The sequence below is a fragment of the Calliopsis andreniformis genome, chromosome 1 (genome assembly GCF_051401765.1).
Source record: "Calliopsis andreniformis isolate RMS-2024a chromosome 1, iyCalAndr_principal, whole genome shotgun sequence".
NCBI lineage: Eukaryota > Metazoa > Arthropoda > Insecta > Hymenoptera > Andrenidae > Calliopsis > Calliopsis andreniformis.
In genome coordinates this window covers 16,982,959-17,003,569 of record NC_135062.1, presented here as the reverse complement: position 1 = coordinate 17,003,569, position 20,611 = coordinate 16,982,959, and the positions used below count along the sequence as shown (strand labels likewise).

Sequence of the window (20,611 nt, the reverse complement as noted above, 5' to 3'; positions counted from 1 at the left end):
CTGTAAACTTCTAGCAAAGCGATCATGCTTTGAACCGTTTGCATGTGTAGATAGGTACACATGAGAGAATTAATATTTACGTATGTGTGACTTGCGGAACAACGTACGCATAATTGCACACAACTATACATCTTTCAATATTATAGGCACACATACTCGTTTGCTTTTCATAACTGGAGCGTGTCCAAAATATGGCAGATATGAGTGTAATTAAAGCTGCGTTAATATTAAACGATTAAAGCGAGATTATAAAATGTCAATGCACGATTCGACACAAAATTCCTTGAAAATTCCTGTATACGTCCCACATGAAATTTTGTTAAAGGAAGAGAAATATTTCGCTTGTAAAATATATTCATCAAAAAATATTGTAAAACTTTTTAATAAAATGTCCAATTTTGTATTCAGATCTAATTTATTTTTATCATAAAAAATCCGACATTACTTTTCACTGAATCTGATATTAACAATTCGGGATAAAATGCTGGATATTGATATCGCTACAATTGACAGCGATGACTTCTTACTTCCTACATAACAAAACAATATAGCCACGCATACGCGTGCGAGCAGATTGAGGTCTAAAGACAGACAAGTGATTTCGACACGCGAATTGATAGCGAGCGACGCGACGCCATGAACGCCCAGCATACTCGCCAGACTCGATCCATCGATATTAATTGGCAACAACGACTGCTCGTTAATGCCAAATATACCGACTATCTCGATAGTTACATCTGGGTAATGAAGCATCGGGTGTGTTGACCGCCGTTAAAAATTAATAATCCCAGGAAGCAGACTAAAACGCAGAAATTCAGTGTGACTCTTCAATGAATACTAAAAGACCAAGCGTAATTCAATGGAAAATCTCGGTCCAGCTAATGTTAATAATGAAAATTCAGTCTTCTAGATTTGTTCTCATTTGCGTGCACACAGTTCTGAGCAATCTCCTGACGCAATTAAGTTTACGACCAGAGCACATTGCATTTAATGTCTGCTACATGAATAATTCTATCACCTTCCCGAAGCCTGCCCTGATATTAATCGACAGTACTCGGTGCGAATCCTCCACCTTACTGGCAAATACAGTGACCATTACTGTTCATGGAATCATCGAACCGAATTTACTACTGTTCCCATCTTGTTTCCCCTTCCTCCTAATACTCCAGCTCGTGGGAAATTCATCAAAATCGACGAGCTACATCGAGAGAATTAACATTATATTCTACTGAAATAACTCGTGAAAACATAACATTTGTGAAGTATGAGATAATTCCTGAAATTCTTTCAACATTTCAACCTGTTTATTTTCAATGCACTTGGCAACAAGCTAATACCGAAATAATCCTGCATTAATACTTAATATCTATTAATATCGAACTGATCAACATTGACACGGCAAGTTACACATGGTTCCCAGGTTCACATTAATTAGTACGATTGACTCGAAGATAAGGGCGTACAGTGACCAACGCTACTCGGAATATGATCAAACCTACTACGTATTCGATAACTGACGGTCTACTGTGCACTGTGTTTCGATGTAAATCGAGGCGTATCACGACGTAGTGTAAACTGAAGCGCGCGTATCACGGGGAACAATCTACAGGTATCTGAAAATTACCATGCAATTAAATTACGAAACTGTTACTTGCAACGCGGCCTGCCCATGCGGAAGAGCGATTGCGCGATCAAACGCGTTTCACATAAATCGCACGTGTATCAGATGAATATAGAAATAATCTTTTCGCTCGACTGAATGCTTCCTCGTGACTAAATTATTGAACTAACTGAATCATTTAATGATTCTGTATAATTCTCCTTCTTAATAAAATATGCAACAATATTAAGGTATGAAAATGAATTTCAGTTAACAAGGTTAAGTGATTTATAATGTTCGACCAAGTTTCCGTTTAATGCAATATTGATCGATCAGTGTAGGTAATTATATATATGTATACCATCGCTTTGCTATCACACGTGTTTCTAATATTAAATGAATCTCACTATGTATACTACAATTTCAGATCAAAATACATGAAATATATGTGTAATTTCATCTCGATTTAACTTAAATGCATGTGTGCCACTGCAACCATGAGTAGCATTCGACATTACCTCATGCAGATCATTTCTTGGGTAAATATTCTGCTTCAGTCAGTAAAAGTAAGCGCTACCATGCTATAAACTCATGGTAAAAATCACATCGAAGCTTGAACACTCATATACATAAACCTCATAGAATGTAACATACATTAACTTTCTTTTGAGTACATCTCATTAAAAATATTGCTCTCTAAAACCGTACTTCGCATGTGTGATGGCTCACCCTACATGAAAAACTGAACAAACAGGTAGCAAAGCAACGGGAACACCCAGAGGGTTAAAAAGAGGAAGCAGAAAGAGCGGAAAGTTCTAAAACGAAGAACAATTTACATATCTCTGTTCGAACTAACATTAACGATCTCGGTTAACCTCGGTACAGCGGCTTCACAGTGGAAACCAATACCATGAAATATCTGCGAACTCTACACCAACCGGAAGCCACGGCGAATTGTTTTGCCGGAACTTCCCCAGACGGCGTGCAGGTGCAGCTGCATATAGGTATTCCTAAAGCTGCCAGAATCCAATTTAACGTCGCCCTACGCCACGCTTGCCTTCCGACATATTTTAATCCCCTATAGTGTCTCAACCTGCCTAGATGGATTCATTAGCCACGATACCTAACGATTCGAGTACTGGCGATTCTTGTTTCAGACATTTGAGTTTGAATATTCGCTCCAAGGAACGATTTCTCAAAGATCGATTCAGAAATATCAGTCAAAACAATGACGAATCCCGCTGAGCAAAACTGCGTAACATTTTACGTGGAGAATACAGAGAGTATTGTTGGCAACGCTGAATTAATTGACTGCAAACTATATCAACGTTTTATTACGCGTCACGAATAATACATGGAAGCAGAACGAAAATACAGAAAGTGGAGATGAGCAGCGTTTGTAAAAGAAGAAAAACGAAGGAACGAAAAATAGGGATACGTTGAATCGCGAAAAAGAATATTTAGTAAATAGTACAATATGAACGAGTGCTAAAGATCAAACACTTTACAAGTTCTTTCCCTTTATTCAGATTAAAGCTTCGCGGCTTAAAAAAGAAATAGTAACATTGAAACTGAGTATACTTAGAACTTAAAAAGAATAAAAAACGTTAACATACTATAAAAATCGTTCGGGCAAGTACGAGTAAAAAAAAGAAACAAGATATAGCGTTTAATGCGTCAATAGTGTCTACAAAAGCTATAGATAGAAACGTAGATAAATGCCTTGTTTCTGCGAAACGACGAGCGCATCCCTGAGCGAGAAGAGTAAGTACATACATAAGCCCTCGGCCCACTTCCCATTCATTGCTCTCATTATCAGCCACGCTGTCTCCCCTTTCGTCCTATATCGTCTCCGCTTTGCATATATCACGCTTGCGTGCACGCACACATCAACTTCCTACAAATTTATGTAGCGAGCTACGTAAATGAGACGCGTGCCCGGGCACAGAGACAACGCGCTACAGAAAACCACTGGGAGATAAATCAAAAATATCCGCGCAACTGGTAAGCCTGGAAACAACGAAAAACGGAGCCTCGACCGCAGAACTTACGAAAAATCTTCCTGAAATCTGACAAAACTGTAATAGATATTAAATAAACCACATCATAACAATAATGCGGGTCTGATTGGACCCGCTTTTAGGGACCATCTTCTGAACTGTGATCTATAATTTCTCAATTCCATGGGCAACACTGTTACATCAGTTACCATGACCCAATTTTTTTCCCGCCTAACGTTTTGCTCATTTAATTACAAAATGCGTTCTAAAACATTCTAGCGGGCGGGTTACTTTGAACGTTCGTAATTAAATTTCCTTCTAATCCTCATCTCGTTTCGAAGTGATTTAATAATTATCGTGATTCGTTGGCAAGGCAGTTGGATGGCGGGTTTCGCGAGTTGGTTTCGGGTTGAAAAAGTTTACCTTTACACCGAGGTTCCCGTAAGACGATATGCGCGCGCGAGAGAGGCTGCAACGACGCCCGATAGTTTTCAATTTCTGCGGTGCAGGCGCTTCGTAGGCAAAGACGAGGAGAGAGTCAAGGATGGTTTATGGGTCGGTGATTCGCTTACCCCGGCAACCAGCAAGGCTTTTATGCATGCCAATGTATGTACATTTTATATTCCACCGCGCATTTCTTTACGTAACGCGTATACCTTTCTCTGTATTTATGCGCGCTCCGTTCGAATTCATACGACTGCGTTAAACGCGATATCAAACGTAAACACGCGTCTACAATGCACATATGTAACATTCAGACTGCTTAATTTTACGGTGCGAACATGAACAGTGTGCAGAAAAAGTGAATTTGATTTGCGATGCGTTTTATAGCCATATCAATTTAATTGCAATAATGCTCCACTCAGAAATCAATTTCATTCAAAGTTAAGCGAAATATAATGAAATGAACGTGGACAATTTTCTTCGCATATTTTCTACCCAAATACTTAAATACTTTATCTACTCAAATGTGAGGAACATTAATCCTGCAAATAGCATCTACTAACAGCGATAGAATGGTGGAATCATGTTCCAATGCAACATAAAGGAAGAGAAAATCGAACGACCTTTTCAATGGATTCAGAAATATTAAATGAAACGGTCGAAGAATAGCGATAGGTCATTGCGAACAATACCAGTGCCTTCCATACCTTGCCAAAAATTTTTGGAGCGATCTACCCTTTTCCCCCTCACGAGCGATAGGCTTCAATGCGGAATTGCACCTGCATTTCTATTCTTTCGAACTTTCGGGTATACGCCAAGGGTTATCTATTTTCGTTCATTCAGCAAATGTTTGCTCGCTCCAGCCAGAAAAGGAGCGGAGAAAAATGAGTATAAAAACTCGCGATTATTCATCAAAGAATATCTATTGTAATATACGAATTGTATCGTTCACAGGATATGTCAATTTATGGACGCCACGCTAACACGGTGCAAATTTGCTTTCCAAGGATGCAGAGAGGCTTTAAAATTCTTTGTATCGATCGGCAGGCGTGCATAGGGACGCTGCGCTGGCTGGCACGTGGCACGAAAGAGCACACGTTTTCGTCGTTCTCTCATGAGAGGACAATGAACATTCAGTATTATGAAAACTCCTTTCCCACCCATCAGGGTCGTTTCGCGACTATTTACGCAGGAACGAGTTCGTTTGGAAAACAACATCGGAAAATATTTGGCTGCTGATAGCGAGGACGCTGAATTCATCAACAGAAATATTGTACCTACTCCTCTGTTTCGCTGAATATTCAAAATATGAGCCCATACCTTGGAAATCCTCAAATTAAGCGGCATATATGTACCACATATATTGCACTTTCATACATTATTCAGTGCATTCTATAATAGTAAAATAATAAGATCAACATTTTCCTGTAAAAAATATAAGCAAAAAGAAAAATCAGGTCAGCATCATCGAAAGATTATTAAAATAAAAATGAATTCCAATGGAAAACAAAATAAAAGTGTTACGAATGACCAAAATTTGGAGAACAGAAGCGTGGTACAGGCGACCGAGCCCATGGCCGTGAGTTTCTCGTCGCATAATCGCAGCAAAAGAGCCCCACCAGAGCTGAAATTATTGCGTTTTCTTGGCCCTCGTCCAAACACCGACAACTAACAGCCGTGTGATTATTGCAACACATTCTATATTGGCCTACATCGATATGCCCGAAGATCGTGCATTTGAACCCACAATCCCCCCGATATTATTCAAAGAATTTCCCTCCTTAATAAATGAAACCACCCTGAACGATGCTCCAACGTCAGGAAACGAGTGGAATGGTATTACGTAAGCCGCGAAGTTCATCGACTCGAATAACAAGCTACACTCCACCGTCGCGACGTGTTTGCTAAACGGAGTACGATCTACGAACCACGGACCAAGTTACATTGCACGTGGTCCGACTCCAACAAGTTACATTTCACGTTACATCCCCCCTAGTAATCACGCGCGATTACACGAAAGGGCAATCTTACCTGCTCCCGTTAACACGCGACCTCTCTCGATTAGCTATGCGATTCAAGGTCGTAGCGTAGTGCGCAACTCGCGCTTGAAAGGAGAAAAAGCAACAATAACAACGAGCCCACAAATTGTACGCGATATCAGAACCTGTCGTAAACTGGACGCATACTCGTCGACAGATTATGCTTTCGTACGTTAAAAATGATCGCACGTGGAACTCGATGCGACTGATGCCGATGGGAAGCAAGGGAGATGAAGAGAGAAATGAAATAGGCATGCGAACTGACAGCCCAGATGACAGCTGACCGAGTGACCCGCACCGCGTATCGCCCCTCCCACTCGACGATTCTGGATTTCACTCGGAATCGACAAGTTCAGAAGGGGTGGGTTTTGTTTCGCAGAGAATACGAGAGCTTACCACCTTGCTTACGGACTGGCATCCTTGTCAGCGACGAATATATCCTGGCTGCGCGTACGTCAGGAACACAAGACCGTGGACGGGCGAGAGGGTGGGCGATGGGGGATCGTAGAATGGCACACTACTTTACCGAAGGGCGAAGGAACGCGAAAGAGAGAGAGTGGCAGAGTTGCAGGCGGCGTGTCACTTCGATACTACACGACGATCGCGCACGGTTCACTAATGTCACGCGAATCGACGACCTGTTTCACGGGTGGCGTAGATGGCCGCGTACACGACTCGACACGTCACTCGCGAGACCTCCCGGTTGCCCGTCGAAACGTAGTCAAACGAAACGGATATAAACACAGGCCGCCACCACTCGGCCACGGGCAATATGGCGTCGCGCTTACTCTAGCAGCCGGAAAACTGACTGGCCGCGAGAACGCCACCTTCGATTGGTCGATTGCACCATGCGTGACGTCAGGACGCCTTCTGACGCGCTCCCCCGTAAAAGCAACCCTTCGCGTGCATGCGTACACAAACACCTACCGACGCGCGCCCCACCAACTTTCTCGAGCCTCGATAAGTGACTATTAGAAAAGGAAAACTGTATTACTGCTTTTCTCAAATCAGATTTCTGTTACTTGCGCGATGGATATTAGTGTAACATTGGGTTAGGTAATAAGGTAATGAAATATCGACGGTAGACAAACATTCGTAGCTGTACTTTGCCGCGCTTCTGATGTGTGTCGCTAGCTGTCAAGCTACACACTCTCGCCATCTTACGTCGAGTAATGAAGACAATGCCTTACCGAGCAATTAATATGGCAAATTTATAATTAGCATAATACAGGTAATACAGGGACAGATCGAGCATTTCATAGGCTTTTGTGCCACTGGTTTCCAGCGCTCTCTACGATTTTCCAGCGAACGATGTAGAAAATACATTGTTCCATCGCTGGTGCTGGTAATGCCAATAAAGAAGAAAATATTCCTACAATACCACTTAATATACAAGGCGTCCCATTAAATTATCCTCTTCGTATAATATTAAGTGATAACTGAAAGTGTTATTCACAAAAGATATATTGTTGCAAAAAATATATATCACAGTGGCAATACATATGAATATACACTCCAAATGAGATACCTAAATTTTTATGATCCCATTCAATGAAATAAAGAATTCCACCTAAAAATATTAAGATACTTAAGGAAGATCGAACCAAAATTCTATCAATCCTTATTCACAAAAATCTTAAAGTCTAAAACTTAAACAAGTAAGCCAAAGACATTTGACCGACGGTCAAGTTGTTCACTGGTCGCAATAGTCCATGGTAGTCCAAGTTAATCCAGGATAGTCCAAGGAGCTCCTCAAGGGGACCAGCAGGACGACTCGTGTCCTCCGGAGACTTTGGGCCAAGTGATCAGTAGAACCGGAACCAATTACTAAATTGCGAGATTAATCGAACGAAAAATATTAGCAAAAAAATTAATATTTTCCTCTAAATAATCACCGTAATAATAATAGCTGCTATACATATTGTTAATAACAATTGTAAGCAGTGATTGATGCAAATTATTAATATTTAGAATTGTTAGTTAAAGAAATATTAAGAAACTTTCAAGAATTGCGAGATTAATCGAACGACAAATAATATACGAAAAGTTAATAATTTCATCATTCGTTAATTAACAATTACAAACATTAATAATTTATCGAGGTACACACTGTGTGTGATTGTTATTAACAATATGTGCACCAGATATTGTTGCTGAGATGATTATTTTATGAAAAATATCAATTTTTCGCAAAATATTGCTCGTTAGATGCTCGTTAGGCAATCTCGAAATTTTAATCAATCGAAGAACTTCTCTAATTGGTTCCTCGCCTTCCTCGAGTAAACATAAATACCCCTGCAGGAGCACAAGTGTCTCACTCGCCGCGGGTCCTCCGGCGGGTGCGGACCTCCCTGGGGATCCTGGAGGGACTCATGGGGCCTGGACCTCGGACCTCCCTGGACCACTGAGCATTGGTCATCCTGGCTGACCAGTGGTCATCTTGGCTGACCGGTGAGTTTTTGAATAAATTAAAAATTTTTTGTTTCTGTTGGCCCTATTTTGCATATACACCCCCTTTTTGCACTCTTTTGTGATATTTGCACCCTTGTACACCCTTGTACACCCTTGTACACCCTTGTACACCCTTGTACACCCTTGTACACCCTTGTACACCCTTGTACACCCTTGTGCGCCCATGTGCGCCCATGTGCGCCCTTTTGCGCCAATGTGCGCCAATGTACGTCCTTTTGCGCTCATGTGCGCCCTTTTGCGCTCATGTGCGCCCTTTCGCGCTTTTTTGTGCTTTTTTGTGCTCTTCATTAATCAACTGAAGATATCAAAAGAAGATCAATTTAGTTAATATTTTAATTTTTTCGTTTGTTTTCTGTTCTTGTCTTTGATTTGATATCGTATCCCCCGAGGGATGGCATTAACATTTTTAACTTTTTGTTTTACAGAGTTTATGTAAACATTGAATGAAATTTTTGAAACAGGTAATTAATCAAATACATTTTTGTTTTCTTTTGCTGTAATATATTACTACGGAATTTATGAAACTTTTCGAAAATTGTGGATCGTTCTGTCGATCCTCTATATTTTGTAGAAAGCTCCTCAAATTCCATAGCTGATTCTAATTTCTCATTTTACAGGTTTTAGGTAAACATTGAATAAAGATATTAAAAGTAGGTAATTATAATTAATATTTCTAATCCTCTTCATACTCTTCCTTCGCTGGTTTTCTCTTTACTCTTTGTACGAAGATCACTCATTTAACGAAGACGTCAATCCCTCGAGGGATGTTATTAAAATTTTTTATTTTTACGCTTCCAGGATTTAGGTAACCATCGAATGAAAGTATTTAAAGAAGAATTCAATCATATGTCAATCTCGCTCAATTTCCTCCTTTGTTCAATTATGTTCCGTCTTGATTCGAAATATGGATTGTTTTCTCAATACCTTTTCATATCTGTAACGTTCTGCGTGAGATTCTGTCGATCATTTTATTATATTTGCTCCTATTTCTACTGACTGAGGAATGTTTCATTCTCTTTGAAAGCTGTGAATCGTTCTATCGATCCTCTATCATTCTGTAGAAGGATCTCCAACATTGGTTGCTACTCTTAACGTTTAACTCCTTTTCAATTCCTTAATTATAACATATTCTAGGATTTATCTTGAGCTTCATTCTCTCGAACGTCTATGATTTTCCTTTTGCTATTGGGGAGGCTTCTCCATCTATTTATATAATTTTCCTTATCACTCGTTTTGCTCTTGTTGTTGGGGCGGCTGCACCAGTCTTTTATACATTTCACTTCATACTCTCTCCTTTCATCGCTGATTCCTTTCTTACTTTTTACTTGAAGATTGAAGAACCAAGACGTCGCATCCGCCGAGGGATTCATCACTTCTAGTATATAAGTCACAATCGATCAGAATATTTTTAAGAACCTATTTCTACGTTTCCATTGTAAAATATTGTAACACTGCCAAGTTGTCATTTCTTAGCTCTCTTTGCTCGGCTACTTCCTCCTCACCTTCTGTGAGGAGGTCAGCTGCTTCTCTTAGTAGAAGCAAATGTCCAACTGTGGAATCGGCGGTCGATGGAGCTTGCTCTTCTTCCCTTGGGGGTTTGTGCTAGCGAGAGACGATGTGGACACTCGATGGTGTGTGGTATGACACACTTGAAGGTGGAAACCCCACAGTTCAGTCAGGCAACTGACTGGGCTGTGAGGTGCCAGTCGCCTTCTCCTAGTACCCGTCTTCAAGGTGGAAGGACTCGCACCACCGATTGTCTATTTCATGGTTGCCTTACGCGGTAGACTCTAAATATTCCCAAACTCCTCTCAATGATTACTTGGCACTTCTCCGCTATAAGAACCAAGCTAAAGGTGTGGATGGAACTTGACTTCCATTTATGCCTTTGGCTTATTAGTTTAAGATTTTTGTAAAGGGAGATCGATGGAACTTTGATTCCATCTATCTCCCTATGGGTCTCCAGCACAGCAACCTCCTCGTGGTGAGACCTGGGGCGGCTCTGTCCGTGCTAATGGCTGTGCATCTTGTATTAGATATAAGGCTAATTAAGTAGGGGTGGTTCCTCCCATATTTCTGCGATCATTTATATGCTTCTATAATTCCTCCCTTCTCTCCTTGCTGTCTGTCTCTCCATTCTCTTGTAAATTTCATCACTGATTATAATTATCGTTCCCATTTCATTTACACGAAAATCACACATCGAACGAAGACATCGTATCCCCCGAGGGATTCCACTTGAATTTCTAATTTGTAACATTTCAGAGTTTAGATGAACATCGAAGAAGAATTCAATCAAATACCTACGTCGTTCCATTCTATTTTCTGTCTACGTATGTTCTCTCTTAATTCGGAGTACGAATTGCTCTGTTAATCCTTCCTCATTTCTGCAATTTCTATATGGGTCTCCAGCACAGCAACCTCCTCGTGGTGAGACCCGGGCCGGTTCTGTCCGGGCCAATGGCTGTGCCATCGTTGGGGTATTTTTTGGGAGGCTCCCCCATCATTCATATTAACATGAAGATTGAAGAACGAAGACGTCGCATCCGCCGAGGGATTCATCGCTTATAGTTTATAAGTCGTAATCGCTTAGAATATTTTTAAGACCCTATTTCTAAGTTTCTATTGTAAAGTCATTGTAATACTGCCAAGTTGTCATATCTTAACTCTCTTTGCTCGGTCACTTCCTCCTCACCTTCTGTGAGGAGGTCATCTGCTTCTCTTAGTAGAAGCAAAAGTCCAACTGTGGAATCGGTGGTCGATGGAGCTTGTTCTTCTTCCCTTGGGGGTTTGTACTAGCGAGAGACGATGTGGACACCGAATGGTGTGTGGTATGACACACTTGCAGGTGGAAACCCCACAGTTCAATCAGGCAACTGATTGTGCTGTGAGGTGCCAGTCGCCTTCTCCTAGTACCCGTCTTCAAGGTGGAAGGACTCGCACCACCGATTGTCTATTTCATGGTTGCCTTACGCGGTAGACTCTAAATATTCTCAATCTCCACTCAATGATTACTTGGCACTTCTCTACTTTGAGGTCCAAGGTAAAGGCGTGGATGGAACTTAGCTTCCATCCATGTCTTTGCCTTTCTAGTTTAAAATCACTGTGCAATTGTCGAGTTGTCATTTCTTCACTTCTTTTCTTGAAATTTGTTCCTCATCTTTGGTGAGGAAGTCACCGCTGCTTCTCTTGGTAGAAGCATGTGACCAACCGTGGAATCGTCGGTCGGTGGAGCGTGTTCTCCTCTTGGGGGTCTGTACTAGGAGTGACGCCACGGACACAGTAGGGTGTGTGGAAAGACACACTCGACTGTGGAAACTACACAATTCCGCCTCTTGCACATTCTCTTTACCAGCCTGTCGGAATTAGGTCTACTTCGGTAGCTCCTATGTGGCAGCAGGGAGCAATGGACAATTGACTGAATCGTGCAGTGCCGTACGCCTCTCCGACCTACCGGCCTTCAAGGTGGTAGTGCTCGCACTATCGCTCGTCTATTTCACGGTTGCATTAGCTGTAGAGTCCAATTTAACTAAACCATTCCTAATGATAACTCGACAATTTCCTACTCTAAGGTCCAAGCTAAAGGCATGCATGGAACTTGGCTTCCATTCATGTCTTTGGCTCGTTAGTTTAAGACTTTTGTAAAGGGAGATCGATGGATCTTTGATTCCATCTATCTCCCTGTGGGTCTCCCGCACAGCAACCTCCTCGTGGTGAGACCTGGGTCGGTTCTGTCCGAGCTAATGGCTGTGCACTTTGTAAGAATGAGTTTGTAAAAGTGTCTAAAAAAGAAATCATTTCTGGTTGCTCTGTTGTTCTTGGAAAAACTCTCCCCACTATTGAGATGCTCATGTGTTATTTCTGCCTTTCTGTACTGTATGTCTCTTTATTCTCTTGTTCAGTGTTTAACTTTCTTTTTCATTTTATTGAAAAGATATAGTTGTGATTCCTACACTGTTTTACTAGCAACTGACGAGACGAATGACCTCTGACGAGTAAGAGTAACACTGTGTTGTTTATTCCTAGTATGTCATGGTAAGATTTCTATCTTACCAACATCTGCTATGTAACTGTAGTATCTTCTTGTGATATATTACCAAAAGATTTTATTGTAAATTGCCGTTAACTACTAACTCGAGCTAAGCTGCCTGAATTTTTGATGTGATGGCTCCTAATGTATTCATAATGTATACGAGCGACCAAAAATATAATCTAAAGAACTTATGCTTTCTTTTAATATAGAAAAAGAGTTAAATTGTAGGAAATTCTAATACAACGAATACTACTTTTTCTCTTTCCTTTGTAACTCCAAAATTCAACAATAAAATACCTGTGCAATGTAACTCTATTTCTCAATAAAAATATTGTTTAAAATACTTGTTTAAGCAAGCATTTAATTTATCTCGTACATGAATTCCTATCTACACAACTGATAAGATAAGAACGAAGAAGGTCCATTCCTAATTTCAGACCCCTAATCAAGATATCATTGTGCAGTTTCCCTGACAGCCGCCGCGTCAACGAGAGCACGGAAGCATTTTCATTAAATGGAATTTCTTAATAGAAACTTTACTCGGGATTGGCAGCATCTGCAAGAGAACGAAGGCAGAGCCGACAGTGGGGTTGAACAGGGGAACCAACGATCCTGTGTGCGTTGACGCCCGAAATGCTGTCCGATCGATCTTCGTCAGACTTGATTTCGCAGCGGTACAATCATCCAACAAATAGAATTGTACGTTACCCCTAGCCGTGTGCACCACGTCCCCCGAAAAACTCCACAACTGCCTTTCGTTGTCAACAGCCCCTTTTCCAAGTTACGCCTAAATCCTTCGACTTCCTCACCATCCCTCAACGGATCCATTATTCTCTGCTTCCAAAAATTCACGTTCCTATCGAGTTCCAAGCAATTTCGAAACGCAATTTCGCGACAAAAATACACGATCTCAAAGAGTTGAAAACTAGAAATCAATCTTTCTACTTTGCACCCCATTCGAGCAAGACGGATGTTTTACAAGGTGCTAGAAGATACGATAACAGGGAAATGCGTGTACGAACACGAAATCTACATAGAATCGCAATGGTGGAATAGATTTCTGGGGGCAGCTAACGAACACAAGAACGTTCGAGTCACAAGCGCAACGCGTTGCCACCGCGCGTTTTATCAGCCAGCGATCGGACCGCCACGCGTAAGTGGCATGATTGATTCTCATTGTCGGACAGCAGTCGTTACCATATTTACTAACGGCCACGTTTGTCTTAATTAAAACATTACCGTTCTTACCCTCTTGCCAGGAAACGCGACTAGCGTGCCGCCAACTAGCGACCTTCCGCATTTTTGCCTGACTAGCTTTCTCTTGCCTTCCATCTTGCTCACAAGGGGTGAAAACGTGGAGACTTCGATGAAAATCTCACAAGGAAAGTGCAAGCGTACTCAAGTGATCGACGTTAAAGACCAGGATTTTTAATCGATACTTTCCTACATACCGACGCATCCTGTGCAATTGTCGAGGTAAAAGTTGCCAAGACTAAAGCAAGAAATTTCATTTCCTGAAGAAACTAGAAGAGACCTCGCAGTCTTAACTGAATTGATCACAATGAAATCTTTTAGATGTTTGATAGTGCTTCCTCGAACCTAGTTAAAAGTAATATTCCATGATTTTGGAGCGGCATATGCCCGTTTTCAACCTTCTCAGAATAAGGAAGGGTTCGGAGGTAGGGTATCGAAAAAAAACGAGCGAATAGATGGACGTACAGAATGGTAAAGGCAAAAGGAAGCGGTGGCAGCGCGAAGAATGTCATAGCTAGTTGTTTCTGGCCGAGGAGGGAGGCTGACACCTTCGTGATGGATGATCACCGACCGTCCGCTAAAGCTGCCGTTGCTGTTGCTGCTGCGGCTGCTGCCGCCGCGCCGCCACCACCGGCGAAATGGCTGTCGCTGCTATTGCTTCTGTTGCTGGAAACACGGAACAAACACCCCCAGACGCTCCATTCGTCGAATATTCTTTAGATAGAATAACTACACGCCGTAGAACATAGAGAGTGTTTTATAAATACCGCACTACATTTCGAATTTGAGTTCAGTGGCGGAAGATTGTGAAACCCTACGTCCTATAAAACTACTCATGAAGTACTCATGAATTCCTATAAAAGAAATTTTCTAGCTCTACATTTCCTCAGTTTCTCTGAGGAACTATGCTCCATTTCAGATCCTCAATAATTTTTACAATTATCAATTGTAACATACAATTATCTTCCACTAGTGGAACCACTCTACCAGGTCAATGCCCTGTAGCCCTGTACTTCCATGTAATCTAAGAATATTCGAGCAAAGACCGAATTTTCCAGCCTCACAAATAACGAAACGACCTAAAGTAGCATCGACAGAGATCAGCAAAGAGGTCTCCCGCGGAGAAACAAATTCTTCTGCGAGCAAGTAGGCGCAAAGTGTTGCGACGGATGCCGTTAAGCCCAGGAGCATTCGGTGGATATAGAGGCGGCCGCACTCGATGCTGCGCCGCTGGGAGCGTGCTAATGGCTACTGACACACAGTTTTGATGGATCGAGCACCACTCTTCCTCCTGTCCCGCCCCACGGCTGCGAAATATGCGAGCGTGGTGATACCCCGCGCCCGCGAGCCCGCAGAGGAAATGCACGAACAAACAGGAAGACGGGATGGAAACGTTATTACGTTTCGCGAGAGCCTGGGTCGAATCCCAAAAAAGTGATCAATAACTACGCTGGAGTCTAATCAAAATCCGATTTCTATAACTGGGAGCCGCTGAGTTTCTGGATATATCTGAAGGGTAGCAGTATCTACTGTTATCTATATTAGGAACACTTCCATGGAGCCCCATCAGACCCAATCTCATTCGCAGTTAATCCATTCGAGACACGTTACACACCAAATGTGTAATGCAGTACCTAGTCAAAAGGATGAATGACACACAGTGTATGTAACACATGAACCAAAGTAAAAGTTCAGCTTCTAGGGTTCATCTTATAAGAAATCTTTCGCCTCGAATGGGTTAGCTGCAACTCTATCAACCTTGAGGTCCCAACGTTCCCAGGTTTCTATATGTAACAGGAACGTCTAGGGGAACCTAGGGAATCGCCGAGGACGCATGAAAACAATAAAAGTGGATGAAGGTTCTGGTTTCGAGGGGATGGGAGAAAAAGAGGAGCAAGGAACGGAGAGCGGAGTGTTCGAAGTGTTCGAGGCCGTGATACGTAGATACGCGAGGAAACGGATAGATACTAATTGGGCAAAGAAAAAGAAGCAACGGGGGCGAATGAGTGGAGGAGCCGGGTGTAGGAACGACAGCAGACGCGGCTCGTTCGCTCGCGTTGTTCGCGGTGACGCATCTGTCCCCAAGGATATACCCCTGTTCCCGAGGTCTACAGGACCAGACGTCCGCGTAGGATCGTCCAGAAATTCCCATTGACAACCTGTTCACCTCCGCTCGCTCGACGTGTTCTCCGTCACAAAGTATTCGATGTAACCGTCGCGACACCGATACCCTGGATAGAAAACTTCCTGGGACCATCTGCTGGTTTCGGCCTCGAGCCGAACCAGATCTTCGATCGAGAACGAGAAATTTTGAGGTAGAACGCGATCAATCGTGGGATTGTTTATGGGAGATGTTGCCAGGGTGAACGTCACTGAGACAGTAGAGTCTGGTAGCCTTTGGCTAGAGGCGTAAGTGTGTAGAATACATGTGAGTCAATTTGGAAGTGTTTCTTGATAAGAGAGAATCAGTTTACTGAGGAATATTTTGAAGAATTACACAGTTCCTTAGAAATTTCGCAAGGCATATCTTCTGTTAATTTATGCGACGATTAAAATAGTAGATATTCAGAGTGATAACTTTTAAACTATTCCAATCTTTAACAAATTTTTTATAGTTTTTTTCGCAAAGAAAGGAACATCCCGTGACTCGATGTTCTAAGATTTCCAAGTGACCTCTAGACCCCAAGTTGAAAGGACTGCGAATCAGTTGCATGTTTCAAGGGATTAAACGCGTGACTAGGAATACGAATCCTTGGGGACGTGGCAAGAGGTCGCACAAAGTGTAGGATCATGTAGGTTTGGAATTCTCTTGGGAGTTCCCTTGTACCTGGCCCGACGTGCCCACAGAACTGAAGAATTTTCGACAAGACTACAGCATTAAGAATCCATATTTCAGTCGCAAGATGTAGTCCCTTCGAGCCAGGCAGAAGCTACTTTTTATCTTCAAGCAGTGAACCAAAAGATTTTGAAAATGACTTCGAGTATGAAGCAAAGAATTTCTGGTTAATTACTGTGACATTTGAAAATTATCCGAATAAGAATTTTATCCTGGATTGCGAAACATAATTTGTAATGCATATTGAAGAGAAATGGTTGAACGAACATGAACGTGTGATTCAAGGAACGTCGGACAACGACATCAAGCGACCGCCTCGCGATCGCGACGATGACTTTTAAAAATTACGAAGTTAGAGGTTCGAAACCGGATCATTATCTTCCCGGTGGCATCCACGTTTTTTCGTGCATCTTCAACTGAGATTAATTAACCTCCTAGATAAGCATCTAGAAACCAGACCGCGGTCAGTTCATTGATCAAACCGCCTTTTCATTCTCTAAATATACCTGACCTTCTCTTTCCACCCTTCTCACTGTCTCGACAATTTTTTCCGAACGCGTCAATAATATCGCTTTTTGCATGCGTGATCATTCGACATGGCAAAAATAACAAATGCTGAGCGATATCGATGGACGATATCCAATCGGTCGCCAGTATGCGAATTTGCTTAATATCAGTATCTGGCTCAAACAATGCTCAAATTTATCGAAATTTCTCGATACACTTATCTCTTCGATCGTACAAACAGCCGGCGATAAATACAACTGATCCTCCGACCTTATTTTTTATTGAGCAATCAGCAGCAAATATTCCAAAAATTCTAAACCAGTTACTAAAAAAAAGAGATTTAACATATCGAGAAAAGCTACTCAAATACTTCTTCTAATCCCACTGAAAACTTAAAATTCTGCTCCAATATATGCCCTATAAACGATCCACAGTTCAAAGACCGTGACCCTCAATTAATTCGATTCGAAGAGAAGAAGAGGTCCAGAAGAGCCCGAAGCGAAGTGTTGTCAGTACATGGCCCCATTCTCCCATTCACTTTCCTTGGTGGATCGCGAGAGGTGGGATGATTGGCACACAGGTACGCGCATACAGATCGAGTTCAGGTATCCCAGCGTTATCTCCGATGCGAGTCTAGTCGCGGTATCGGGACAGGAGGATGCGTCCCGTATCGGCGATCCCGTTGCCGGCAACGTGGCTAGTTAGAAGAAAGGGATCCGTGAAAGAGGAGAAGGGGCTGAATGACACGGTCACCGAAAATGACAGGTACACGGCTTCGAAGAGCCGTGGACGTGGGGGCCGATATCGCAACCGCATCTGACACAAACCTTGGTCAGCCAGCCCCGTCTCCTCGTCTCGTCCCGAGCTCTCTCTTTCCTTCGACTCTCTCGTGTCTGCCTGCCAATATGCCTACCTGTCAACACACGCTGCATTCAATTAACTCGGGGACCAGCGCCACGCCTGTGTAATGACGCGGAAATCTAACTTTACCCACCCCCACCCCCAACTCTCCTCGCGATCCACCCCAACGATCAGCCCGCACAAACGACGACTCGTTCCTCCTCCTCCTCCCTCCTCTATGGACTCGTCGTTTTGACAAGCCAGGGAGGTAACCTCGCTCGACTCTCGTGTGAACCGAGGATTCGGAGTTTTTAGGTCCCTGGCACTGCCTCCTTTCGGAGGAACGATGGGACTCTGGGAATGCCATTTTCACAGAGTCTATGCGAGTGTTTTAGGGTTGGTAAAAGTCCAGTTTGAAGCTTGTTTAGAGAATCTTACAAGGCAGCTTTTTCGATTCTAAGTGGAGATAAAAGAGGATTTAGCCTTAATTAGGAATGTGCCAATTTTACATTGATGGATGGATAATTTAGTAGTTTATAAGAATGTAGAAACTTAACAATGTGGTTAAATGATAGAGAATTTAGTTAAATCTTATTATTGGTATACCGTACAAATCTACATGGTATGCGAAGAAATTCTAGGCTAAGTTATTTAGGACTTTATCTTCTGTTTGCACAGATCTCGAGACACAAGTGCTACTGGCATTTCCGAAACTGTGTCACTGTTCATATACCCAACACTAGCGAAGATTTAAGAGATACCATGCAAGGGGAATTTATGTGGAACTAGTACCATTATCATCGATCTTCATCAATGTTTATAACCGTGATCCTGCAATCTATGTAACCACCATGAGAAACACGAAATCGGTGGATCAGCGAAGATTACGAGAAGACGGAGATAGCGTTATCTCTTATCTGCAAATACTTCGGGATCTCAGCATCTACTATCGACGGTGGAATTAAGACGGCTTAGAGCGCGTAGATTAAATTAAAATCGGTCTTTATCGGAGGCACTGCGCACTTACTGTTATCTCTACGCTGACCGATAATGTGAATTTAAAAAAATCCTTCAAAAAATCCGCCAACGTCTGATTGTGAGGTTCCATGCTAGCTAATGACATTTGTTTCATTTGTCTACAGTTTATGGTAATACAAGTAATAATTTCAGTAAAAGAGTATAGGGATTATCGAATAACCATGTACTTGTCAAACGTAAGAAAAAAGACGTTAAAGAAGTTAATATATTGTTAATAAATGGAGCAACGGTTATGAAATCGACGAGCGGTGTATTCGAGACCTGTTTACGGGCGAATGAAAATTACACGGCGGTACCAGCCACCCCTTGGTTCGACGCGGCCATTCATTAACACTTCATATCCCGTAGCGACGTGCTGGTAACGAGCCTGTCATAATTACCGCGCTAACTTTATTACTGCGGATACACGCTCTCCTTGTCCGGACTATGATACTGGTGCGTCATAGGGCAAATCGACCGCGCACCCTCTTTCTTAGTCGATGGGAAACGTAAACCCTCGGACGTCACCGAATTCGACGCTCTTACTACTGAACCTTTCGTTAATAAAACAAGAAAAATAGTTGCTAAGGAAAATTGCTGTGAAGGAATTTTCCAAATTATAGCGACGCGGCATCCGCCATAGCTTAACTTCGCTACGGTTGAAAAAATTACTTAGGTACAGGTTATCGTCGGATCTTGCAAGAGGCAATTTACAATGCCGAATCGCTGGACGACCAGCAAAGAAATTATAATCCGATTGAGGTGGCGCGAGCAGTACATTGGCTACCGTTCGCACGCACCCTTCTGCCGCCGATGGCTAATTACATTTATTCAATATTTACGATGATACGATCAACACGTAGAACGAGCTAGCCCGTGAGTCAGGTTGAATGAAACGGCATATCGGGCAGTGCACAGTCATCCTACGACGATCGAACCGTTTCGTTGCCGCTGCTGATTTCGTGCCTTCTTTTCTCACTTCGCGACCCCGTTTTATTACGCGACTTTTTCTAATAGCGCGATATTGAGGAAAGACCAAAGTGTTTGAAAATTGAAACTATAAAAAGTTCACTCATGCCTTAGAAAAGAAATATAAAATCCAAGTAAGTCTCCAAATAGAATAAAACATAAGTGATATTCTTGTGTACTACAATAGATATAATCTGCTCCACCCCCAGAGGGAAAATAAAGAAAAAGGAAATGAGATACGTGCATTGGTAAATACACTCGATCGAGTTCGCATTGGTGCCCAGAGAGAGCCCGCACAGTTAGAGCAGCAATCGAGCAACTCTCATACCGAATGATTGATGACTCCATTGTGCGGGGTTTCCCATGTCTCGGTACGATTTCGCTCGCGCCGCATACAAAAAGTCAGGCGCCATTTCGAAAATGGGCGGAATTATGGAAAAATTCGGGGTGGAAGATCGATCGAGCTGTGCCATTCCTGCCGAGATTTCGCCGCCTGCGATCCGATAGTTGAATTTGAATCTCCCTACTGCAGAATACCGTGGCGACAGACTGAAGTTTCAGGATGAACCATCTGGATAGCTTTGAAGCAAACACTACTTC

The 20,611-nt window shown here is 42.4% G+C and overlaps 1 protein-coding gene across 5 annotated transcripts in view; it reads right to left on the bottom strand.

Moving 5' to 3' along the window:
• Dlg1 (MAGUK family member discs large 1) overlaps positions 1-6,861 on the bottom strand; it is a 376,826-nt gene extending 369,965 nt beyond the window's left edge. For 3 of the 5 annotated variants that reach the window (XM_076393518.1, XM_076393543.1, XM_076393548.1), the window contains exon 1: positions 6,483-6,861. In XM_076393518.1, coding sequence (XP_076249633.1) covers positions 6,483-6,501 — 19 coding nt within the window. In that variant the 5' untranslated portion in view covers positions 6,502-6,861. Of the gene's footprint in view, positions 1-6,479 lie in introns of all 5 variants that reach the window. The other 2 variants (XM_076393504.1, XM_076393526.1) reach the window with 1 other exon arrangement.
• Between the last annotated feature and the right edge of the window lie 13,750 nt (positions 6,862-20,611).